This window comes from Schistocerca piceifrons, chromosome X (assembly GCF_021461385.2).
Source record: "Schistocerca piceifrons isolate TAMUIC-IGC-003096 chromosome X, iqSchPice1.1, whole genome shotgun sequence".
NCBI classification, from domain to species: domain Eukaryota; kingdom Metazoa; phylum Arthropoda; class Insecta; order Orthoptera; family Acrididae; genus Schistocerca; species Schistocerca piceifrons.
Window position 1 is genome coordinate 117,114,903 of NC_060149.1, and position 27,619 is coordinate 117,142,521.

The following is a 27,619-nucleotide window of genomic DNA, read 5'->3' on the forward strand; positions in this document are numbered from 1 at the left end:
AAAATAAGAAATTACAATTAACAATGCATGACACTTAGGCTCATCAAACAAATGCCATGGCATCTCTAAATAACCTGAAAGAAATGACACTACAGCAACAAAACACGTAGCAAATTATATGAGAGCTAAAATGTTATAGGGAAGGTGGCATTCAGATTCCATGGTGTGCAGTTACAACACAAACAGGAGGAGGAGAGTGGACCAAATGGATAGAATTTACACACGAACTCAAAGATGGTTATAATGTAAACAGAAGCAATACCATGAACAGAAGGGATGAAATTCACAAAATAAAGCAAAGAGGAATATGTTTCTCTCTAGACGAAATAGTAGTGACTAACCATAGCTTGGAAAACTATGAAGAATATTGGAGAAAGGACCAATAAATTAAAAGGAATGCCAGAGAAGTTGAATGGATGACATAACTGACAGGAAAAAATTCAGTAAAGGAGAAAAAAAAATAACCCATAGCAATACTGAAGCTGATGGTAAATTTGAAAATTTCAGTATTCTGTTTCGTTTGAAGCAAAGCACAGAAGACTAACAAAATTACAACAAATCACTGCATTAGGGTGCAAAGTACATTGTTGTCATTCGTAAGCCATTTTTACATGCTCAGCTAATAGCGTAGTTGTTATTATTAATATTATTATTATTCCATTTAGCAGCATTATTAATGCAGTATTACTACAACAGCACTGTAAGATACACAAACATTTGTTGCTGTAGCCTATAACAATAATGATAAAAAATCTAGCAATTGTAAGAACTATGTATACCTCATGTCCCTACTAAACATTGTCACCCATATTTTCTGTGATGCTTAGTAAGATATTTGCAATTTTGTTTTTTTAATCTGTCAAAAAGGAACAGGATACATAAAATTCACACTGGTACACTTACAAAGTTGGATGACTGTGTGGTTAGTAGTGACACCCCCCGTCGTCATTTCAGTTTTTTTCCTAAAATCTACAAATACACAGACACTGTTTTTAATGATGAGTAGCTTAGCCTGCTAGAATGTGGTTTAATGTGCAACACACAGCACTATCACTAATCAACAAAAAAATTCTTGATTACTTATAAAGTTACAGCCTTAGACAGAGCCAAATTTATGGTTGTGCAGCATAATGAAGTACCTATTAGGGCAAAACAGATGACTGATACTAGTTGGTAAAAGTCAAGATACAAGATGGATGAAATATAAAAAGGAAAATGCTATTTTGAGTGGTATAAATAGTAAACTGGAGGATAACCTGGCATTAACTGTGAGGGCTGATAAGAGCAAAAGAGTGGTGACAATGGAGGAACAACAGTATACAAGTGAGGCTTAGCAATTTATACTGGAAACGAGATCACTGGAACGTAGAACAGATCCTATAACTAAATATGTTGAGAAACTTATGAGCGTGCTAAAGGATTCTGATCCTTTCCTAGTGAATTGGAAAAAACGTCACTTTTACTGATGAATCCTAGTGCTCTTATGCTTAGAACTACCTTAAAAATCCATAAACTAAATTTATCTTTGTGGTCGATTGTTAATGCACGTAATGGATCAGGGTATGGGACTGACAAAATTTTGTAAAAATATTTGAATCAACACTACTTACAAACCCCTAAATTATAATACTAAAAATAGAGATCACCTTACCACAATCCTAAATTAAAGTAACATTGCACATGGAATCTATATTGTACCTCTTGAAATTAAGAATATGTACACTAGTGTCGCCAAGGATGAGTTTTTTAACTTAGTTGCGACGAATCTTCGCATACATAGTGGCAGATCAAATAAGGAAATTGTGATGCACTGCAATTACTTGAGTTAGTTTTTAATTACAATTACTTCTGATTTGATAACTGGTATTACTGGCAGTGTCACAACACAACTATACCACTTTGTCTAATTTTAATTGCCTGCACAGAACACACACAAGCGACGGGGCTTTCATAAACCCCGGGGGCTCCACTGAGTGACATGACAGACCTAACAACATCAACTGACGTAGCTAGTTTGAATAAAGATGATTTCGCCGTGTTAATAGGAGGATCAAACGATGACTATAGAAACGAGACATACAAGGTTATTACAGGAATGAGGAAATGTTTCAATAATTCAACCCACACAAATGTACTCATTGTGAACATCCCACATCATCATGATTTACCATCCTGGTCTAATGTGAACCACGAAATTAATGTTGCAAACGAGTGTATCACTGAAATATGCACTAACTTTAAGAATGTTGATATTGTAGATATAAACAGATTAGAGCGAAAGTCCCACACAGTCCATGGACTTCATTTAAATGTGCCAGGAAAGAAATTACTAGCCAAGAAAATTTGTACTTGCATTTAGAAGAAGAGTGAAGAAAAAAGTATAAGTGGCAAACAAATGGAGATTAAGAAGTGCTTTAGATGAGTTACAAGCTGTGCCATTGGCCAAACGCAAATTACAAAGTGGTTTAAACTGATTAGGTGAGAAACAAACAATCAAGTCGTCAGCCAAATGAAAATTACGAAATGGTTTAAACCGAAGAGGACAGATGTGGATGAAGCAAAATTTATACATGCTCCAGAAGTTAACTCACCTGCTGATTGCCACCAGCAAACAGAAGCCACACACAAGAAATATACCAAAAAATTTTTAGGGTAAGTGCTGTATTAGAAATGCCATTAGATAAAGAATCAGAAACCATTTCAACTAAAGTTACTAAATACCCGGATTTTGTTATACTACACCATAATGTTCAGTCACTCACAAATAAAATTTCCATGTTGGAAGCACTACTCCAGTATGCACTAAATGTAGACATACTCTGCATTACTGAACATTGGCTACGAAATGACGAAGTAAAATTAACCTCAATCTCAGGATATAGATTAGCAAGTCATTTTAGCTGAGAGTTTTCCAAACATGGTGGCTCTGCTATCTTTGTGAAAGAACAAATAAAGTTTTGTGATGTCAGTAAAAGTTATATCAACTCAATTGAAAAAGACTTTGAACTTTCCATTACTAAACTGTCAGAGCTTAATTTCATAGTTATTAACATATATAGAGCACCAAGTGGAAACCTGCCAGTCTTCACGAATAAACTAGAGGTTCTGCTGAACAGGATCAGTATACTAAATATGAAGATAGTGCTTTGTGAGGATTTCAATATTGATTTTTCAAAAGACAGCAGCACCAGAGATGCTTTGATAAATATGACCAACACATTCAATGTGATCCCTCCCCGCAATACACAGCCCAACAAGATTAACTGAATGCACAAATTCCATTTTGACCAAATATTCATCTCAGGAACAAATTACAGATTCACAAGCAGAGTGATGAGCATAGGTTATAGTGATCATGAGGCACAGCTGCTGTGTATAGAAATGCCAACAAGTAATAGAAGTTCTGAAAAAGTAGTTGAAAAAAGAACCTTTTCTGAAGATAACATTAGAATTCTTAATCTCTTACTGGCAAAGGAAAACTGGGAAAGCATCGCCACTCAGAACAATGTTGATAGCATGTACATGAGTTTTAAGAGCATATTTCTTCACTATTTTAATCTAGTATTTCCAAAAGTAGTAAAAACAGTAAAACATTACAATAATAAGTAATGGGTAACTAAAAGCATAAAAATTTCCAGTGAGAGAAACAGATTTCTGCAGTAATGTTGTAAGAAATATAGAGTAACCCAAGAATTCGCAGATTATTCAAAAGCCTACAAAAGAATCTATGGTAGAGTAGTCAAAGAGGCAAAAATTATGCGGAATGACAATTTGATAAGAAACTCATCTAACAAAATGAGATCTACGTGGAGAGTTAAAAAGAAAGAAACTTGTAATTCAGCGCCAAAGAAAAAGAATGTATCATTAACACTAGAAGGCTCAAAAGTGACAGACCCAAATTTAGTTGTGGAAAAATTCAATGAATACTTCACTTCACTAGCTGAAGATCTCATTCAAGTACACTGTCAAGGACCAGTCCCAAGCTTCTCCAGCAAGTCAGTGATCTCAACTGCTTCTATGTATGTTTATGATACAAAGCCCAATGAAATTATAAGTAAAATTACATCATTAAGCAATAAAAGTCAAGTGGTCTTGATGAAGTATCTGATTTTATATCAAAAGCGTGTGATCACCACACAGCAAACCCCTTGGCAAAAACTTTCCAGATGTTTTTAAAACTGCAAAAGTTTCACCACTTCTTCTGAAAAAATATCGAACTACCGACCCATGTCACAGTTAAGTTCCTTCTCAAAAATTCTAGAAAAACTCATAAAATTCATAAATAAATATGCATCACTTGCAGTACAACAACATGGTTTTAGAAAGTCTAAGTCTACACAGACAGCAATTTTTGAATTCTTGGACTGCATTTTAAAATCCCTTGATCAACATAAATTAACTGCAGGTATTTTTCTAGATCTATCAAAAGCCTTTGATGTCCTGGACCATAACATTCTGCTCATAAAATAAGAAAGACAAGGAGTAAGAGATGTAGCACGTAGCTCGTTGTGTTTATGCCTAAAAAACTGCAGGCAGAAAGTATCACTTCAGTATGAATTCAACAAAATGAATAAAACAAGAAACAACTTTCTTTCTTGCGAATTACCAACAAAATATTGTGTACCACAGGGCTCAATCTTAGGTCCACTACTCTTCTTGATTTATGTGGACGACTTAGTTGAATATACGAGTCCCACAAAAACTAAAACTATCCTGTTTGCCGATGACACCAGCGTATTGCTCACTGGATCCAGTGCAGAAACTTTGCAGTCCACAGCAGAAAGTTCTACGAAAAGACTTTCTGAGTGGTTCCCAAAAAAAAAAAAAAAAAAAAAAAAACCTCATTATAAATACTGAACAAACTGTCTGTCAATTTTCATTTAATTCCTCCAACTAATTGTCTATTCAAGCACAATTAAAAAATGATCCCCTAGAAAATGTGTCACAAAATTTTTGGGTCTATGGGTTCAGCTAGACTTAAAGTGGGACACACATATAAATAACTTGTCTAGAAAACTATCATCTGTGTGCTATGGCCTAAGAATTTTAAAGGCTACATCAAACAAAACAACAGTGCTGCAGGCATACTATGCACAGTTCCATTCACTAGTCCGATATGGGATTGTTTTCTGGGGATGTTCAACTCACAGTGTAAAGGTTTTTAGAATGAAAAAAAGAGCTCTAAGAATAACTTGTGGCCTTAAAAAGATGGAGTCCTGTAAATCCCATTTTACTGAGCTTGGTGTTCTAAATGTTCCAAGTCTACTCATTTATGAAATTATATTGTTTACTATGGACTACCTCCTGAAAACAGGCAAACTGCTACAGAACAAAAATGTACACAACTATAGTACCAGAGGGAAATCAAATATACATCAAAAATATCACAGAACAACCACCTATCAGAGGAGCATAATTAACATTGGTGTAATACTACACAATACGATACCAGAGGAAATAAAAAATGCTACTCATCCAATATTTAAAGCTAAACTAAAGGCATTTCTAATAAAGCACTGTTTCTATTCTGTCAGAAAATTTCTGAATACGTAACAAAATTATAGGTACCTATTTTTAATTTGCCTACTACTTCGTTAATACTATGTATTATTGTAACTTATCTTTGACCTGTCCAATATCAATTGTACAATTTGTGCTGTATGATAAAACTGGACTGTTGTATACACCACTTCTAACAAACACTGAACAACGCGCTCCAGTATGCGGCCGCCAAATACATCGCTGGCCGCACTTCTCTGGGCGGCCCGCTTCTTCCATCGCTGGCCGTCTTCACACGCACACTCTCTTACGTGGCCGAGAAATACATCGCTGGCCGCACTTCTCCGGGTGGCTCGTGGCTACCATCGCTGGCCGCCTTCGCGCGCGTGCGTTTGTCAGCACACAGCAATTGGCTACGCCAGGAAACATTGCGATTGGTTTTCCCTGGAAAACAGTGACCCCAGCTGACAGCTCCATCAACTAGCGAGCCTTATATAAACCCGGCCGCCGCTGCAACGACAGTTCTCATTGGGAAGTGCATTACGCCGTGTTCCAGCTGCTTGTGGATGACTCGCCGTACCACTCGAGGTTACCTGGCTGCTCGGCGGAAATCTAGTGACTTCACTCAGAGAGACTGAACTTCACTGGACTTGGGAATAATTACGGGACGTGCACCCCACTATGCACATTTGGACATTGGTATAACCAAACTTTAATAATGCATTACTTCTGAGTGTGAGCCTGGGTAGACGCATGGCTAACATAATTGTTAAAAAGTGATTTGTGATTTAATAAACCAGACTGACGAGGTTATTGTGTTATTCCTGGTTATAACATGGACCAATAAAAAATCAAATCAAAACACATAACAGGTAGGTTATCTGTCCCTCTGTGGTTCATGGCATTTTGCTATTCCCCATTTGTGATCATCAATATGCATGTTGCAATACAGAATCGATATGATAGTGATCATTTTAAGTTCCCTTTGTGATGTTTCCACTATGTAGATTTTAAATTTTACAATGTTTTTCCAGTTAAAGGATACTGTGCTATGTGTACTTTTAAAGTGGCAGCCTAATTTTTGCTTCCTATTTAGTATATTGTTTTTAAGTTAATTCTGACCTATTTACACAACTGATTTGTACTACTTCATGCTTCAAGCATAAAAAAAGTGCTCACACATTTGCTGTGTATATAGTAGTTCATATTTTTGTTAAGTGTATTTTTGGATGTAAGTTCTGTCTGGTTTTCTGAAGTGGCTGTCTTTCAGCCTCTGTTTTTTAAAGTTTTTCTTGGTTTTTACTATGTGATTCCATGTTCAACCCCTTTAAGCCTTTTTAAAGTAGTAGATTTTTTTACCGATATTTGGTAATCGGCTCACTCTTGTCTCCAGAACGAAATTTTCACTCTGCAGTGGAGTGTGCACTGATCTGAGACTTCCTGGCAGATTAAAACTGTGTGCCAGACTGAGACTCGAACTCGGGATCTTTGCCTTTTGCGTGCAAGTACTCCACAGACTGAGTTACCCAAGCATGACTCATAATCTGTCATGAGTCGTGAGTCATAATCTGTCATGAGTCGTGAGTCATGCTTCGGTAGCTCAGTCAGCAGAGCAACTGCCTGTGAAAGGCAAAGGTCTCAAGTTTGAGTCTCAGACTGACATACCATTTTAATCTGCCAGGAAGTTTCAGTTTGCTCTTGTATTTTAATTTTTACTTCCTTGCACAAACGTGGTGCATTAATTCACACCTATTGGTTTTGTGGAGGACCTTCATGTTTGCATCTAAATCCAGGATTGTATGATAGTACGTAGGTCCAATACATTGTTTCTCACAGTTGCCACCTGTGACACTATATATGTCTGAGTGCAGGTACTCATTTTTCACGTGAAATCTTTCTGTGTTGTGTCTTAATCTATTGGCACCAGGCCAGGCAATAAGTAACTCACATGACTGCCCCATCAATCCACAGCCAGCTCAAAGACACACACTCTGCTGCATGCGCGAGTAGTGCCACCACCAAGCTGACTTAAGAAGCTGCCGCAATAATGCCAGCACAATCGCATAGCAGAGTTCACTCAACGCATTCAAATCCTACTAGTTAGCCTCACCTCTCTGTTGCTATTATCCACAATGAACTTGCTTGTGTCAAGGAACTGTTGGAATACAAGTGGACTAGCTAAATTGAAGTTAAGTAACCCAGAGTTACATACATTTTACATGTGCTCACATTATTTCACTCTCTGTCTCAACACCCACCTATTCCTCGGCACCCACCCCTGAAGCGACCCAATAGCTAGTGACGAGTCTGTACCCATTTGGTGCCCATGTTAATTGTCTCTCTTTTCTTGCAGAACTGTCATTTTTCACTGTGCTCACCTTCCTGCGCTTTTGAGTTTCATAATGTGGTCTGCACTTGACTATGTTTGTTTGTGTACAATGAGGCTAACATTCATGCTTGCACACATTATTTCTTATTTTGTAATTTTTGGTGTGTGTATTGAGCATGGCTAGTCCTTCGCAAGAACTGTTAGTAACACAGATTGTTCAGTTTCAGGCACAGCAGATGCAGCAGCCCGTGGACATGATGAACAAGACTGCTCACTGTGCAACCAAATATGCCGCTGCCACCCCAGCCTTCTGCAGCACAGCCACAGGCACCAGCACCTGTTTCCATCCCACCATTGCATGTGTTTGATTCAACACACGAGGAATGGATCAAGTACCGAGCACAGCTTGATGCATACACTGAAGGTAGGAACAGGCAACCTGATCTTCTTGCAATGGCTGGTACGTCAGTGTACAGGTTCACCTGCAAACTTTTCCCCACTGCCCACCCTGGGAGTATTCCTGAAGAATTAATTGCTGGGCTGGACAAATACTTTGATGAACAAATTAATGTGGCAGCTACGTGCTACAAATTCTTTCATTTGTGGAGGAAACCAAATTGGACTCATGAGCAGTGGGCAGCAGACTTATTAGGGTTTACATGCCATTGCAAATTTAAGTGAGAGTGTGGACACTATTATAGTGACGCCATGATCAGGGACACAATTACACAAAATGTGCAAGATCTTCACACATGTGAATAGATTCTCAAGTATCCTGATCCTAGTTTGTGACAGGTTTTGGAATTAGTGGAGCGTCAGGACTCGTATGATATTGTAGCAATTGACTTTGATTTCATTCCTATTTGTGCCATACAAAGTAGTGGTAAACAGGTTGTGCCCGTAGTTTGTACACTGCAGCACATAAATTCTCAGCCATGCAGCAAAATAAACAGAACCAGTGTGCTAGGCAGCAGACTAGCGGTGTTAAATCTTGGTCTTGGTGTTTCACAGCACACAAGTGCCAGGCGTGCCCCTGACTTGTAGCTACGTGTTATCCTTGTGGCAATCACAGTCATGTTCCATCCATATGTCTGTAAAAACAGAAGCTCAACATGCACTTTCTCTAAAGCTTCAGTCCATAAATGCTAATACAATTTTTTCCAAGGCCAGTAGTGATTCTAGTATTACATAGTGCAAGTCAAGTGCAATAGCAAAGAAGTCGCACACATCTCCCATTCTCTGTCAGCCCAATAAGCTGTTTGTCTCTCTGCAGACTGCCAATCACAAAGTCTGCATGCGGGGGACACTGGTGCATCAGCGACTTTGTTGAAGAGAATCACTTGTGAACTGTTAGACAAGCATAAGCTACGTAAGTCACAGGCACCTCTTTCTGGTTACGGTGGACATAACACTCCTGTTCAAAGTGTTTGCAGCCTACCTGCTACTTTTTGTAACATTACCAAGACAGTTTCATTCACAGTTTTGAGTTCACATGACAGTAAATAAACATTTTTGGCATGGACTCTTTTGATCTGTTTGGTTTGTTCATTCAAGACAATGGTGGTGGTGGTTAGTGTTTAACGTCCCGTCGACAACGAGGTCATTAGAGACGGAGCGCAAGCTCGGGTTACGAAAGGATTGGGAAGGAAATCGGCCGTGCCCTTTCAAAGGAACCATCCCGGCATTTGCCTGAAACGATTTAGGGAAATCACGGAAAACCTAAATCAGGATGGCTGGAGACGGGATTGAACCGTCGTCCTCCCAAATGCGAGTCCAGTGTGCTAACCACTGCGCCACCTCGCTCGGTATTCAAGACAATGTTCTCTCTGTGAGCTCTTCTGTGCCTAGAGACAAGATAGCTGAACTGTGTGGTGATGAATTCAATGACATTTGAAAGACAATGTGCAACAACAGCTTTGCCGAGCACAGCCTGTCCTTCACGCTATCAGAGATCAGGTGGCATAGCAACTCTTATCTTGGAAGGACAATTGTGTGATTCCCCTGTAGCAATCAGTCAGTGGGCATCACCTTTAGCGGAAATAAAGAAACCTTTGCAGAGGTTACGTTTATGTGCAGATTTCAAGGCAACAGTAAATCCACAGACTTTGATTGACTCTCTTTCTTTGCCATGGCCTGAGGAACTTGTTGACAAACTTGGTGCAGGTCACTTTTTTTCCTAGATTGATCTTCACGGTGCTTATTTGCATCTTACCCTGGATAAACAGTCACAACAAGTTCTTGTAATCAATGCCCACATTGGGTTATTTACGTTTTTGAGGTTGACCTTCAGGAGTGCACCCAGATCTGCAATTTTTCAATGCTATTTGTCACTCTTGACTGCTACAGTTCCATCTTGTTTGAACTATGTGGATGACACACAATTCAGGTCATACTCCCCATGAACATCTTTCCAATCTCAAGAAATTATTTCGAGTGCTGTCAGACTCTGGGTCGAAGAGTAATAAAGACAAGTGCATATTCTTCCAGACTGAGACTGAATATTTAGGACATGTGATCAAGAGTCAGGATATCCACACTTTGCAGTCACACTTAACTGCCATATGGGATCTCCCAGCTCCTAGGAACATTAGTGAACTTCAAGCTGTTTTGGGTAAATCAACTTATTACATTCTGTTCATTCCAAACACTGCGTAGTTTGCAGCTCCATTACAGTGTCTTCGCTGAAAGAATTTTTCGTTTGACTGGACTCAGAGTGTCAGGTTGCATTTCAGATCTTGAAAGCTGCTATACTGAGCGATCATTGTTTGGTACATTTTGATCCTGCTAAGCCAGTTGTGCTTGCGGCTGACACTCCTCTTACATGATTGGTGTTGTTCTCTTGCACAGAGTCGGATCATTAGACTGGCTAATTGCCTTCACGTCCAAACTCCTAAACAGAGCTCTGTGCAACTACTCGCAGATTGAGAAGGAAGCTCTTGCTGTCGTGTATGTGCTGAGCAAATTCCACCAATTCTTGTATGGCAGAAAATTCTACTTGTGATGTATCACAAGTGTCTCACCTCATTGTTCAGCCCTTCAAAGCCAGACCATCTGCACATGTGCAGTGTTAGTTTTTGCTCCTCTCAAATTACAATGTGAAATTATGAACAAGCCCACAGCTAATAATTCAAATGCAGATAGTGTCTCTCGCCTAACAGTTGGCACTGGTGTGGCATTCAACACCTCAGAGGATTCTTGTTTGCACACTGATGTTCAGGACAACGAAACATTTGATATTTTTCCCGTAGAATCAATGGGTTGCTCAAATGATGGCTGCAGACCCCAAACTCAAGATTCTGTTGCAGTATCTCTGCATCAGTTGGCTACATTCAATAAAGTAGATTCGTGATCTGGTTGTAGGTGGTTATTTTGCTCTCCCGCTTAACTTACCTGTCCAGCAGGATGTTGTATTATTACATACAGACAATGATCAGCCCTATGTGGTTGGGCTACATTTGCTTCAGAAGGAAATTCTTCATCTCCTCTATCAAGGACTTTGAGCCATTGCATGCACTGAGCAGCTTGCACATGAGTCAGTATGAACACTCAAATAGAACAACTGACTTCTCAATGTCTGCCATTCATGGAACATCCAGGCTGCTCCGCTACAGAAATTTTTTGATTGGTCCAAGCCCAGTGCCCCTCATCAACGTCTGCCTTTAGACTTTGCACGACCATACTGGAATTCTTGTTGGCTTATTGCAGTAGATGCCTTTAGCAGGTTTCCATTTGTGGTGCTCACGTGTGGAGGCCAGCATAGGATAATGCTTTAGTTGCTGCATCCTCCACAGTGGATGGGCCATTCTGTGCAACACTAGAAGTTTAAATAATTTGGTCTTTTTCAGAGTTTTTGGCAGACACAAGCACTGGGAACAAAGAGTTATTGGCAAAGTCTTAGGCCACTCTTTATATGTCTTATAGGGTCCCATAGAGCTGCAGAAGCACTGCTGGAATCAGCTTCATTTGCGTGGGCTGCACGATCCTGCTGCAGGTTTTTCATTTGTACATTCGATGCCCAGGAGGACACTACAGCCTCAGGCACCTTCGCCTCCCCCAGGCACATGTGCTGGACAGGGAGCCATTTGGTTGTCGACGCAGTGCTATTGTCAACAGCACACAGCTGGCTGCCTGAGCTGCCTTCCAGCGGGCCAACGTGGATCCTCCAGTTGCCGTTCTGCCTTCACTGATGGAAGAGATGTTCTTTCCCTGGGTCAGGTGAGCACTATATGGCTGGTCTTTCCACTGGTACTTCTGGCATTTGCATGACAAAAGTTGGGGGTGCGGACAGGAGCTTGTCATCAGCTGAAATTTCGGTTCCTGCCTCCCCACTGTCACCTGTGCCCAGACTTCCCTCATCCCCTCGTCATCTCCAGCAAAGTGGTAATAACTCATGCGACTGCCTTACTAGTCGAAGACGCCACATTGATGCCACTACTGTTGCATAGCAGAGTTGACTAGGTGCACTTGAAAGCTACTAATTAGCCACACCTTTCTATTATTATTATCTACAACCAACTTGCTTGTGACAAGGAATTGTTGGAATGCAACTGAACTAGCTGAATGCAAGTTAAATAAAGCAGAGTTACACACATTGTATGTTTGTTCTCATTATTTTGCTCTCTGTCTCAGCATCCAGCTATTCCTCGACATCCACACTTCAACTGACCCAATACTCTGTGCTGTGGTGTTTCTGTACCAAATGCAACTTTTAATTTAGTTTCACATAAAGATCTTTCAATTTTGTCAGATGATAGGCACTGGTATATTATGCTCTGTAGTTTAATTTCCATAGCTTCAGTAATTTTAACTGAATGCTTGTCAATCGACGACCTGCACTTCACAGTTATTCAATATGACTAACTTCATATGTTGTTTTATTTTTGTTTTGCATACTTCCACTGTATATCTTTTTAGGTCACTTCGTAACTATCTTTGTGCTATGGTACCAAATTTTCTTTCCTTTCTAACAATTAATGGATCTAAAGATGACCTAAAAAAGGATCGAAACTGATTATCCAATAAATAAAAAGATGACCAAGAAGGTGTTTGCCTTTCTATACATTGGAAGTGGACATGATGCACTGTGGGCTTTGTCTCCAATTATGTAATTTGCCACCTTGGTAAGTGAAATACTGTAGATGCTACTGTTTTCTCGATGTAAGACATTTCTGTTACACTTTCATGGTTGTATAATGTAAGTCATTTCTGTTTGACATCCATCTGTGTGTTTCTCCTGAAACTCTACTGCCACACTTAGTATATTGTTAGCATTTTATACTGGAATTAAAGCCATGATGCAGTTAAACTCCAATTGAATATTCCTCCATTCCTTTGCATCCAGAAGACTGGTGCCACTGACTCTACCACCAGTATTCTGTTGTATAGACTCTTTATGGACCTCAATGGCAGAACTATTCAGTTCAGTGCCATGTGCACATAGAAACGAAGTTATATAGTACTTTGTTCATCAGTTTGTATCATGATAAATACATTTTAAACAGGATGAAAAGTTTCCTGGGTATTTATTTTCAAATGGTTCTTCCCACTGCCAAACATCCCACCCAGAACATTAGATGGATAAAGAAGAATATTGGTTTTAAGAACAACCAGGTGGAGTTATGCTCTCTGATTAAGCAGATCCCCATCCCCCCTAACTGAGTAAACTTAATATGCATTGCTCATCATTGCACAACAAAATGTCTGTATAAAACTTGGGACATATATTCACTTTAACACAGTCACAATTACTGTTTGTTTTACATCACTCTTTATGTAGCATTTTCTTAATGGCAAGTTCCAATGGCACAGATTCCACATTTGAATATCATTAACAATTCTTCATCTGCTTTTCCTTTTATATTTTCCTTGTGTCACATCAGATCCTCTCTTTGTAGATTTCACTTGTTTTGGTAATTAATTTCCCTATTCCCATACTTTGAGACTGACACACATATAGCGCTATGCCTCAAATGAGATGCAGCTAAGACTTTGGGTGCCGTGTATAGAAATTGAGACTTTACATTCCCAATATCCGTCATTATTTCAGTCTGTCTAGGGTCGGGTTTAAATTTTCAGACACATAAGACATGTCATTAGCCAGATTCATTATGCAGCATGGATTATTCGGGGGGAGGGTTCATGATTTTAAATGTTTTTAAGGAATGTATTTTAGGCAGAATCAGGGTGTTGCTTCAGTTGACATGTGAATGGCAATGAAACAACAACAACAACAACAACAACTACTACTACTACTACTACTACTACTACTTCACAACTGCACTGGCCAGTCCACCAGAATTCAGCCATTAATCTAACTAGCTGATTCAAACCAGATCTGTGACTCACTTATTTAAAGGCTACATACTTACAACCATTGAATACACTGATAGATCTATAGCAGTGTCTTAATAAAATTACCTTGTCATCCCCAACTCCTCTCAATAGTAGCTGGCAGCGAATAATGTTAAGGTACTTTTTCACAAGTGTTATACTGCATTCATGGCGTATTATCTGTTTCTCTAGTTCATCTAACTGTTTGTCAAACTCTCTTTGAAAAATAGTATTGGCCTTCAACTGCCGTTCTTCCTTACCTGAAAAATTTGCATTTGAATTAGATGTAAAAAATTATTATAATTTCTTCCATGACGTAAAATACAGGTATGGCAGCAAGAAGCAATAGAATTAACCACAATATAAACAGAAGTGAAAAACACACACTATGCATCAATACTCTAATAGAAATTAACTGAGATTGTGGGAACATGGGAGACCATGTCATTTACTAGAAACAAGCAAAGGAATTGCAATTTACACTTGGGAGAAAATAATTAGCTATTTGTTCCACAATGCAAACTAAGATTATTGACAACCCAGACAATTCAGTTTAAGAGAAGCTTAAAGGATTTATTGGTGGCCAACTCCTTCTACTCCATTGATGAATTTCTTAGTAAAACCAACTGATTTGTATATAAGTACAACATAACTTCTGCACAATTTCAGTGCAGTAATGTGTTCATTGTAAATAAGTATTACAGTAGTTGTATTACATGTTTATTACCTTATAAATAAATAAAACACTTTTTTATTTTAAATTCAGTGCATTAGTATTTGTAAAATGACTCTTAGTGTTCATTAAAAAATGACGATCATTCCACTTGGGATCTGTGGAATGGTACATTAGCTTATTTGTTTTAGTTGTAAATATTTGCCATGTATTGTTGTTTTTCTGACATGTTCCACATCCTGGAGGACCTCCTCACTACGGATCAATTGGAATGAAAGTAACAGTTGACAGCAAATATTTCTCAATAAGTCAACTACCTTGACAACATCCTGGTCACGGGTCATACAACCAAGGAACATCCATGCAACTTGCATCTGATTTTTGTGGCTCTCTCTGAAAAGGGCCTTATGAGCAATTCTCCTAATTTTTCATTTCTTCAATGTTCCCTCACTTACCTAGAATATGTCCTTAGTAAAGAAATGTTACAACCCACACAGGACGCTGTCAAGGCAATAAAAAAAATTGAGGCTCCCAATCTGTGAATAACCTCCAGGTGTTTCATTTAAAGTTTAATTATTAGGCCCTTTTATCCCTCGGGCTGCTTCAATTGTCTATCCTTGGAATCAGTTATGTCACAATGGTCTATGGTCAGCCAGCAAGCACTTCAAGCTTTGAAAACTTGTTGACAGTCATCTCCTTGTTTAACAATTTATCTCTCGGTTGCATCAGTTTCGGCACCAGATGCCTCCCATCATGGCAGTGATGCCCTTCTTTCCAAGATGGTTCTGAAAAGCCTATAATGTTCATTTCCACAACCTTAAATCCAGCTCAAGAACATTATTCACAAACAGAAAATGAAAGCTATAATTTTTGGAGTGCATACATTAGTTATTGGCCACAGTCCTTTGCTATCTTTGTTTGGGTCCAAGGTTAAACTGCTGGAATGATCAGCCAACTGTCTTCATTGTTAGGCCATTACTCCAGTACTCCATACATTATTGCCGATCCTATTAACACTCTAATACAGATGCCCTATACTGACCCCCAAAGGGTCCAAACTTGCAATTTGACACACAGCAAACTGTCTGTTTTCAGACTGTCTACCAAGTTCAATAATCTTTGAGGACTTGCTGATAAACTCTAGGGATGTTGCAGCAGAACCCTAAATGGATCCCCTACTGCAGCGTGTTTTCCATCACATCCAGCAGGATGGCCCAACAACACGGTAGTCTCAGTATCATCAGGCATCCACATTTTTTTTTTCATACAGTGACATCAGTTCCAGATTCGCCAAGGCATCTTGCTGTTTACAAAAGAGGGTGCCACTTTTATAAGGGAACATTTCAACTTCTCCTGTAACCCTTCCTAAGAATGCTGCCACCCTGCCTACTCTGAGCAGGCACACATTGGACATGTATACAACTGAAGTGTACAGACCAATGTCAAACAAACAATACTACAAAGCCATACATTCAAAGCTCATTGCGGCTGAGTATAGCAATGAATTCAAATATGACTGAGCAAGGTTGGTTGATTTGGGGGAGGGGACCAAACAGTGAGGTCATCGGTCCCATCAGATTAGGGAAGGAAGTTGGCTGCGATCTTTCATAGGAACCATCCTGGCATTTGGCTGGAGCGATTTAGGGCATTCGTGGAAAGCCTAAATCAGGATGGCCGGACACAGGTTTGAACTGTCACCCTCCCGACAACAAGTCCAGTGTGCTAACCACTGCACCACCTCACTTGGTACTGAGGAAGGAAAGATGGATTATCAAAGGAGAGGCATTACTGAAGATGGGTACCAACCATTATTGTTGAAGAGAAGTGGCTTTGGTTAAATATTTATGACAAAACAGATCAAAAGGAGTTCCAATAATTGCTGAAAATTGTAAAAACAGATGTTATGTACAAAGAGCCAGACCTGTTGACCTCTCGTCATACTGACAGAGTACTTTAAAATGCATTTACAAAGCCAACTGAAGAACCTTACTAACAAACCACGAGCAAAAAATCAACTGATAAGAAGACAAGCAAGTTTTGGTCACAAATCTAAATTGTTACCTCTCACAAAGAAGTATCTATGATGCTATACATAATGTGAGGGATCTTGGCATCTTTTGACTTGGGACATTTAGCCAAAATATTTTCACCATTTGAACCGGATAGATATATAGTGCATTGCTCAAGAGGGAGAGGGAATATGTTTAATAATTATAACATCAAGAGACTTACATCAATCTAAAACAGGTGCGGACGAGAGAAAAAGGAAGAAAAAATTTCCTAGCAACATATTTTGATGTTTTTATTCATATCAAGGGTAAGTAAGACACACCAGCTATCCAATACATAGATATTTGACTCCTGAATCAACTGTAAAACAACAGAGGCTGCCTCTCCAAGTGCTGTAAACCAGAAACAGAGATCAAGATACATTGCATGAATATGATATATCAAATTAGTGCAAGGAATCACCCACCAGTCAGCTACAGAGGGATAATGATTATCTCAACTTACATATTAGTATCACATATGGGCAAGTCACTACTTACTGAGTACAAATGGATTTTAGCAGCAGGTGGGTGTATAGAAAAGGCAGTAATGAGCTGTGCTTTGATATAACGGTGACATGGAATTAGTGTGAGGTGGGGAAAGGGAGGAGAAGCAGAGTATGGAGCTATGGTGGGTTATGCATTTGGAAAATATAGGCATGACTAGTGTTGGTGGTTTGCAACTACATAAGGAGGCAATGGGTACAGCAGGAGAAAATCTAAGAATAATATATCGGAACAACAGGGATACGGAATGAGGAAGAAATCCACATCTACATTCTGCAAGCAACCTCATGGTGTGTAGTGGAGGGTTCTTATGGTAGCATAATCATTTCCCCTCTCTCCCATACCATTCATGAATAGTATACAGGGAGCACTACTGTTAACAAGCCTCCACATCAGTTCTATTTTCTCATTGTTGTCAGTTCAAGAGATATTTATGGGAGAAAGTAAGCATTAAACAAATTTCACTCAAATATCTGTCCATGGCACTCGTCTTCATTACATGAATATCCCATTTTACAACTGGAAAGCTGAAATACCCCTACAACAATATACTATCAGGAAATTTACCATAGATATTCTCTAGGTTTTATTAGAAGCATTCTGTCAATACAGCTCCTAAATTACCTGGTATATAAAATGCATTCATTTACTGTAGCTTATCTTTGTGATATATATTCCAATTTGTATCTAATATTTCACTGTTATTTGCTTCTGATTTTAGCAGCTTTCTGCTCCTAGTATTATGTGGACATTATTAGCTTCAATAAGAGAGACCAAGTCTAGGACCTTACCATGGACATATTCCTGTAGTTAACTAATACCATATAGGCCTTAACATTAACTCTTTTTAATCTGCAATGATGAATATTTTCCTCTGTGACTAACATAGCTGATGTGCTCCTTTACAATTAATATTGATAAGAAATCACCATAGCTTTATAAAAACATATTTATTATGTCACCACTGGTTTTGTTTGAAAGAACACCTTCACATTGCCTGCAGTTGAACAAAACAAAAATTATGATAAAAGCTATAGAAACGTATATGCACAAAGATGTGCAATTCATGTTCTCAACAGTCTTCACAAGGAGCCCCCACAGAGTTGTGACAATATCGTGATTTAAGAAGTCTAGTTACCTCATGCAATGTTAAAGGCAAATTCTGGAACATAACGATCATATAAACACTCTGTTGACCACCTGGCAGAAGCACAGTGAGCACTGAGAGCGAGTAACTTAGTATGCTGTGTACACTAGACTGTCCAGGAGTGCTGTTCCACAAGAGAGGTAAACAGTAATATAGGCGTTCCTACAACTCACAAAAAACGTATGAATATGGCACATGTACTCTGCTAACAGAGTAACCCCTTTATATATATAGTGCACACCTGACATGTTGAAGGTTGGAAAGGGGATGGGGGTGGAGTGCTATAATTCTCCAATCAATATTGGAAATGAAGAAATTCACAGCCCATATTATCACAGATTTGCTTGAATCTCTGGTTTAGTATTCCATCCAGCTCCAAACCAGTGAACTGCAACTGGATCTGAGTATAATGTGGCAAATCGTGAGCCAAGTCTCCATCTTTCACGTGAGACTAGCTTTATTCACCAACACAGTCAGATGTCGAAAGAAACAGAGTATGGCCTCAGAATCCAGATGGTATTCATTCCGATATCAGCTATGATTTGCAACCAATTACACTCAGAATATTCAACAACTGCAGGTAGAGCCTCTTCCACATCTCAGAAGAAACCTCCTGAATCTGCTTGCTCTCTCCATGAGTGGTTCCAATACTCACCAAATGTTACAGCTCCCAATGAACAGAACAGTGTCTCCCCCCCCCCCCCCCCCCCCGCTCGCTCGCTCGCTCTCTCTCTCTCTCTCTCTCTCTCTCCCCCCCCCCCCCTCCTCCCTCAACTTGTGCAGATTCTGCAGGACAATCAGCTACAGGCCCAACAGACAAAACATCCCATGCTGGGTGAGCTAAGGACAGTGGGCACCACCTCATACTTGTTGCTAGGGCATAAGGAAGCAGCTATGTAATAATATGGTGTGTGTCTGTGTCTGTGTTTTATATACCAGATACAAGAGTCCGCAGGCGCATTTTCTCTGGTGTTTCTGCATATATTAGCAATTTTGTTTTTGCAGTGTGCAGATGGAGTTGACCCAAACAAATACTGCTCATCACATCTTTCATATGATGCCCAATGTCATCAGAAAGCATCTGTTTGTTTCCCATTACAAACAAAATGATTTTTAAGTGGAATTTTGCATGCCAATTCAAAAGAGCAGTCACAAATTAGTCTGTTGCACTACAGATTTTAGCAATATGTATTAACAGGGACAGTAAACATGAAGAACATGCCACGTACTGTCTGCTACTACTGTGTAGCAGCGCTACTCACTTGCAGCTGGAGTGCTGGTTATTCTTGGTGGTTTCTTTTCTGTCAGTGATAATAGGTACTGTGAAACTGAATATTGCAACCAGTCACAATTATGATCCCAAGAACATGCAAATAACTGCCGAACTAACTACCTAAATAACAGTGGCCAGTACCAGTACCCACATTTGACTTCTCCCAACAGATAAACAAAACCATCATTCACCCACAGTTGAGAACAAATTGGTCAGATCATGCATGCTTAAAGACACATTGACAATAGGGCCTGTTGGAAAGTTGTAGAAGCACAGGAGATACCACAGCTTTCATCACCATTCCCCCAATGTTGCTCTACTCGAGGGTTGAAACCTGAAGCATGTTCATCATGTCCAATTTGGCTTCTACCTATTTCTGGAGACTGCCATATTCTTCTTGTGTCCAAACACAGCATGTACAGTTCTTGAACGAATTTTTCACTCTGCAGCAATGTGTGCATTGATACGAAACTTCCAGGTACATTAAAATTTTGTGCCAATCTGAGATGTGAATTCAAAACCTATGCCTTTCATTGGAAGGTGCTCTACCAACTGGGTTACCTGTGCATGACTCACAGCCCATCCTCAGAGCTTTACTTCTGCCAGCACCTCATCTCCTACCAACTGAATTTCACAGAAGTTCTCCTGTGTAACTAGTGGGACTAGCACTCCTGGAAGAAAGGATATTGTGGAGACATGGCTTTACCAGTCTTGGTGGTGGAGGATGGTGGAGATGAGCAAAGGATGTCATGATTATGCGGCAGCTACTGAAGTCAACCACATTAATCTGAGCAGGTGTGGGTGGGTGGTGCAGTGGTAAGACACTCAGTTTGTATTCAAGATGGATTTCCTGAAAATCACTTAAGACAAATGTCAGGATGGGTTCTCTGAAAAGAGCAGGGTAGATTTACTTCTCCAGTTTTCCTCAATCTGAGCTTCTGCTCTTTCTCTAATACCTGCATCATGTTTAGAATGTTAAACCTTATCTTCCTTCCTTCACAGCAAAATGATCCACAAACTCCAGTTGGCTACTGGCCACAATTTGTCTTTTGCCAGTCATTCAGGTGGACAATTGGCCCATAGTCATACTCAGGCATTGTGGTTGTAGACAAGTTGACTGATAGCATGGCTACTTTCAAAAGTGACCCTGCCTCCAGTGAGGTAGGAAATGCCAGTAATATGGTTGCACTAAAAGGTAATTCATGGATGCATGGGGTAAGATTTTACACCTGGGGCTTTAACAGGGACATGGCATATGGGGCAAAGGGTTTGAAGCAGGAATGGCATTAGGGGCAAACAAGAATATTACATTAGTTGATTACAAGGCAGAATACCACTTTAGGAGCATTAGGAAGAATATTGGAGAGGTTATACTTCATTTTGAGACATAGTAGATGGTAACTGAAGCTCTGGCAGGCCAAGGCAGAAAATTCAGGCTTTACTTCTCATTAAGAATGAGGTCTTTAAAGATAGGGATCAAGCTGAGAACGAGCAAGAATAGGAAAAGAAATTATCAGTGCCCTTTTCAAAGGAACCATCCTGGGATTCAACTTGATAATTTAGGGAAAGCACAGAAAACCCAAATATGGATGGCCACATGGGGATTTGGACCACCGTTCTTCCAAACACAAGAGCAGTATCTCACCACTGTGCCACCTCTGTTGGTCTGCCAGACCAAGGTTCGGCTAAGATACATGGAATGGACGTTTTGGTGTGAAACTGGCAGCAGTCATAAAAATAAAAAGTTAAGAAATTTTGTTGATTGCTAAGTTGAACATAGACAAAAGTTTTAATGGCACTCCATAAATAAGGTGGAAGGTCAACATCCAAAAAGGTGGGTCACTGAGTGGAGTAAGGCCAGGAGAAACTAATCAGCAAGAAATTGTTTGAATTCTGGAGGAATATAAGAAAGATGTCCTTGCCCTGGGTCTAGATCATAAAGACATCAATAACTAAACTGAAGCAGGAGAGAAGTTGAGGATAGTGGATGGCTACAAAAGACTCCCCCAGCAGTATACAACAAAACAGATCACTACCATTCATGCACCCATGACAGCGGTGCAGATATGTTTGTAAGCTGTGCCTTGGTTGGTTACAAGTAAACAGGGCATTGAGAGGGGTAGCATTGGATGCTGGGACCATCCCTATGACCACTGGGGATGTTCATGTAGAGAATAGTAATACTGATAGTGAGAGACAGAGCACCTGATGGTAAATGAACAGCAACTGAGGAAAGCCAGTAGAGAAATGGTTTGCACCTTTAAAACAAGAGCAGTGAACTGAAAGTGTTGACTAACGAAGTGCAGTAACAAGTTACAATTTGCTTATGGAGCTTGGGAAGCATGTAGAAAGTGGGAGTCTGTGGAGGAGTTGGAGTGAGAAAAAAGACAGGCTCAGCACAGAGGATATGATACAGATCTAGGAATCTGAGGAGGATGAGAAGTCAGTTAAGACTTCTGGGATGAGGTCACTACAGTAGGGCTTGAAAGTAGCTGTATTAGACAATTGGTAGACACACTATGAAAGACAATCACTGTGGTTCATAGTTACAAAGAAGAAACCTTTGTTTGCAGGGACAATGATCATGTCAATATCTTTTTTGAGGTGTCGGACAGTAATTATTTCTATGGTAGAGTGCTGATCCCATTGCAAAGGCATCTACAAAATGGTTAACGGGTAAATTTGGAGGTTAGGAATTCCTGTAACATTATTAGGAAGATCATTATATAGCTCAGAAAAAATATGGAAATTTTAAACTGGCATTCTTCAGCTCTGGCGGGAACAATAGCTACTGCAGTTTTGACAAAGAAAGCGACAGACTGGCACTCAGCTAGGATAATGCACTGGCCCATCTACAAGAATAATGCAGAATTTTGTATCAAGTTAAATGGCTATGTTTCTGTTGTTTATGCAACATAACAGTATTCTAAGAAATTTACAATAAATATTTAAGAAGACTGAAACATTGCCCTCAACTGTGCCTTCTTGGGTATAAACAGATCTAACCGTTGAGTAAACACTGAGCCAATTTGCTTCAAGTGAGTATGAGAACTTTTTTTTAAGTGTGAGCAATCAATGATTTACCTATTCTAAAGTGGATGATATGTGGAGTTTTCTTGGGTTATGTTTGTAAAAAAATCTGTAGCACTGATCAGTTATTCCAGAAATCCTTACAAGGTGGCCTGATTTATAATGAAATATCATCTGGTGACTTGACAGAGTATCAAATGGGCTGCCCAAATGCTTTAAAAATAAAGTGTGTTCAGAGTTGTCACAAAGTGTTACTGCTGCAATCATTATCACCAAATTTATGACATAACTGTCACATGACTGGACGGGAAAACATTGTTTTATTTTATGTTGGCCTAGTATTTCCTACTTCAACATACATGAGTGAAATACCACAAAATTCATAAATGCTAAAACTGTTCTTCATTTACTATCACAACAGGTTTTGGCTTTCAGAGTCATTATCTAGTGAATTCTGCACAGAAAAGTGGCGACAAAAGCCAAGGGTTACCTCCTAACATTGTCTCAGACTTCTTTAGACCAATGTAGTGCAGCAACTTGATGTGGATTGGACTCAACAAGTTGTTGGTAGTCCCCTGCAGAAATATTGAGTAAAGCTGCCTCTGTAGCCATCCATAAGTGCAAAAGTGTTGCCATTGCATCATTTTGAGCACAAACTGACCTCTTGATTATGTCCAATAAATGTTTAATGGGATTCACGTTGGGCTATCTGGTTGGACAAATCATTCACTCAAACTGTCCAGAATGTTCTTCAAACTAATTGTGAAAAGTTAAGGCGTGGTGACATGGCACATTGTCATCCAGAAAAATCTGGCTAAGTTTTCAAGGACGGCTGTCATTTCTTTCTTAATCTCATATCCATCCAGCTGGAAATTTACCATTCTTCATAACACTGTGTGACAATATGCTTTTTTGTGGATTTGTGGGTGGCATGACCCATTACTAATTAATGTGTCTGCAGTTGGTTTCCAGAACAGTCTGAATTTGCACACTGCATCCTCTTTTTTTTTTTTTTTAACACAGTTATTTACTTTTACCACACAGGTGAATCTTATCATGCATACTATTTAATTGTGCATGCATGTTAGCAATGTCATCCTCTGTACCGTTCAACAGAACTAATGTGTCATTGACATACAAGTAGCTTTTTCAGCTGTCTGTTTAAATTGCTCAAAAAAAAAATTATTTCAATGTGGTTGATGAATATGTCAATAAAGGTTCCTGCCATGAAGTTCTTCACTGCTTAACAGTCCGGTTGTAATTAGCTTTCATTTTGGAAGCTAAAGTAGTTATAGGAAAGGTAAGTGGTCACAGTTGAATGAGATCACAGATTTCACCTGAACATAGTTTCTTGTGTTTCATTAAACTACTTTCAATCATATTTGTAGTTTCTTTTCTAGGTATATCTGCATAAATATATAGAAAAAAAAAACAACTTAGTCTTGTTAGGAACACGAGTACTTTTGATTTGGTTAGTTAATTCCAATGTATTTCATTGTATATTTCTTCTTATATGCACAGAACTTGTTGTAGGAATTTTTGGTTGTGCACATAAAGTTAGGGCTCTGGGGTTCATTATCATGCATTCTCTTTTTTCTGTTACTATTATGCAGTGTACATTGGTCAGTTGCTACTATACCTATGCCGGCAAAACATTTTACTTGAAAGTTCCCACCATAACAAATGAGGCTGGCTATATACACTCCTGGAAATTGAAATAAGAACACCGTGAATTCATTGTCCCAGGAAGGGGAAACTTTATTGACACATTCCTGGGGCCAGATACATCACATGATCACACTGACAGAACCACAGGCACATAGACACAGGCAACAGAGCATGCACAATATCGGCACTAGTACAGTGTATATCCACCTTTCGCAGTAATGCAGGCTGCTATTCTCCCATGGAGACGATCGTAGAGATGCTGGATGTAGTCCTGTGGAACGGCTTGCCATGCCATTTCCACCTGGCGCCTCAGTTGGACCAGCATTCGTGCTGGACGTGCAGACCGCGTGAGACGACGCTTCATCCAGTCCCAAACATGCTCAATGGGGGACAGATCCGGAGATCTTGCTGGCCAGGGTAGTTGACTTACACCTTCTAGAGCACGTTGGGTGGCACGGGATACATGCGGACGTGCATTGTCCTGTTGGAACAGCAAGTTCCCTTGCCGGTCTAGGAATGGTAGAACGATGGGTTCGATGACGGTTTGGATGTACCGTGCACTATTCAGTGTCCCCTCGACGATCACCAGTGGTGTACGGCCAGTGTAGGAGATCGCTCCCCACACCATGATGCCGGGTGTTGGCCCTGTGTGCCTCGGTCGTATGCAGTCCTGATTGTGGCGCTCACCTGCACGGCGCCAAACACGCATACGACCATCATTGGCACCAAGGCAGTAGCGACTCTCATCGCTGAAGACGACACGTCTCCATTCATCCCTCCATTCACGCCTGTCGCGACACCACTGGAGGCGGGCTGCACGATGTTGGGGCGTGAGCAGAAGACGGCCTAATGGTGTGCGAGACCGTAGCCCAGCTTCATGGAGACGGTTGCGAATGGTCCTCGCCGATACCCCAGGAGCAACAGTGTCCCTAATTTGCTGGGAAGTGGCGGTGCGGTCCCCTACAGCACTGCGTAGGATCCTACGGTCTTGGCGTGCATCCGTGCATCGCTGCGGTCCGGTCCCAGGTCGACGGGCACGTGCACCTTCCGCCGACCACTGGCGACAACATCGATGTACTGTGGAGACCTCACGCCCCACGTGTTGAGCAATTCGGCGGTACGTCCACCCGGCCTCCCGCATGCCCACTATACGCCCTCGCTCAAAGTCCGTCAACCGCACATACGGTTCACGTCCACGCTGTCGCGGCATGCTACCAGTGTTAAAGACTGCGATGGAGCTCCGTATGCCACGGCAAACTGGCTGACACTGACGGCGGCGGTGCACAAATGCTGCGCAGCTAGCGCCATTCGACGCCCAACACCGCGGTTCCTGGTGTGACCGCTGTGCCGTGCGTGTGATCATTGCTTGTACAGCCCTCTCGCAGTGTCTGGAGCAAGTATGGTGGGTCTGACACACCGGTGTCAATGTGTTCTTTTTTCCATTTCCAGGAGTGTATATTGCAACAGCGATGTTGCAACAGCAACCTCTAAACATATAGCATCCAATACAGTTTTCCGTACCATCTCTTACATGTAAGCTACAGAGCAATAACAGTGTACATAAGAATCCATTTTTGAGCTGCAACCACAACAACAGCAAATGAACAAGTGCATAACAATGTAGTTATAGGCATAACAAGCACAAACTTTCGATAACGGAGCAAAGAAATACAGAAAAATAAGAATTTGATGATGAGCAATGCCTTAAAAAAGAGTACCCGTTTACAAAATAAATAATACCTGAGATTGTATATTTCATAATGACAATGAGCAATAAGCAACCAGTATTCATAGCTTTATGGCAACAATGGTGCAATTCTATCCAGCTCTCTGTGTCGTAACTGTTGTCAGAATCAGCATCAAAACTATCTCCATTGTCATCATAACCACGAAAAATCATTAGTTGTTCATGGTCACTGATGATAATTTCCATTGTCTCTGCTGCTCAAATAAGTTTTTCGACATGCTCGATCTTTCTCCTGCATGAGGCTCCATCAGCAGTCAAGAGAGTCATGCAACAGCTTTTCCACTTCTGTTATTGTTCCTTAAGTACGTCTTCACATCACTCCATACTACCTCAATGGTCTTGAAATGGCAGTGATATGGTGGCAGCTGCTACTTGATGATTTGTCTACTACAAATGTAGGGGTTATATGGTTATTTTCTTTAAAAAGCAAATATAAAAGAAGCTTTGTCATACATATAACCACAGTAATATTTCGTCCTTCTAAGCCACTGCACCATAAGTTCTTTGCGATCCTTTGTGGTGGGGACTCTGTTCAGAATGATCGAATGATATGGAGCATTAGCTATAAAACTGTTATAGGGACAGAACACTATTTTAAGAGGTTCTTGTACCACTTAATAAATTGTTTGTGGCCCATGTCTTCATGATAATCACCTGTATTTTTGGACTGAATCCACTGGAAGAGCCTGCATGGGCCACAAGTAATCCAGCTTCTCTTCCCTTTGGCTGGTAACTGCTACTCCTTGGAGATTCATCTGTCCAACATTTACTGACACCTTTCCCAGCATTACCCACATTCCATCTAGTCACATTATCAAATGAATGTGTCTGCCCACAATTTTGTGCAAGAATATCCAAATGCAATCGTAAGACTGTGCCATAACAAAGTACACCTGAAACTTCCTGGCAGATTAAAACTGTGTGCGGGACTGAGACTCGAACTCTGGACCTTTGCCTTTCGCGGGCAAGTGCTCTACCATCTGAGCTACCCAAGCACAACTCACGCCCCATCCACGAGTGCTAGTTCTGCAAGATTCAGAGGAGAGCATCTGTGAAGTTTGGAAAACAGGAGACGAGGTACTGGCGGAAGTAAAACTGTGAGGATGGGGCGTGATTTGTGCTTCGGTAGCTCAGATGGTAGAGCACTTGCCCGCGAAAGGCAAAGGTCCCGAGTTCAAGTCTCAGTTCGGCACACAGTTTTAATCTGCCAGGAAGTTTTGTATCAGCGGACACTCCACTGCAGAGTGAAAATCTCATTCTGGAAACATTCCCCAGGCTGTGGCTAAGCCATGTCTCTGCAATATCCTTTCTTCCAGCAGTGGTAGTTCTGCAAGGTTCACAGGAGAGCTTCTGTGAAGTTTGGAAAGT

At 40.3% G+C, this 27,619-nt stretch overlaps 1 protein-coding gene across 2 annotated transcripts in view; it reads right to left on the reverse strand.

Moving 5' to 3' along the window:
- The window catches only part of LOC124721592, a 125,297-nt gene that overhangs the window by 69,189 nt on the left and 28,489 nt on the right, over positions 1-27,619 (reverse strand). For both annotated transcript variants that reach the window (XM_047246643.1, XM_047246642.1), the window contains exon 3: positions 14,246-14,418. In XM_047246643.1, the coding sequence (XP_047102599.1) occupies positions 14,246-14,418 (173 nt within the window). The remainder of the gene's footprint in view (positions 1-14,245; positions 14,419-27,619) is intronic.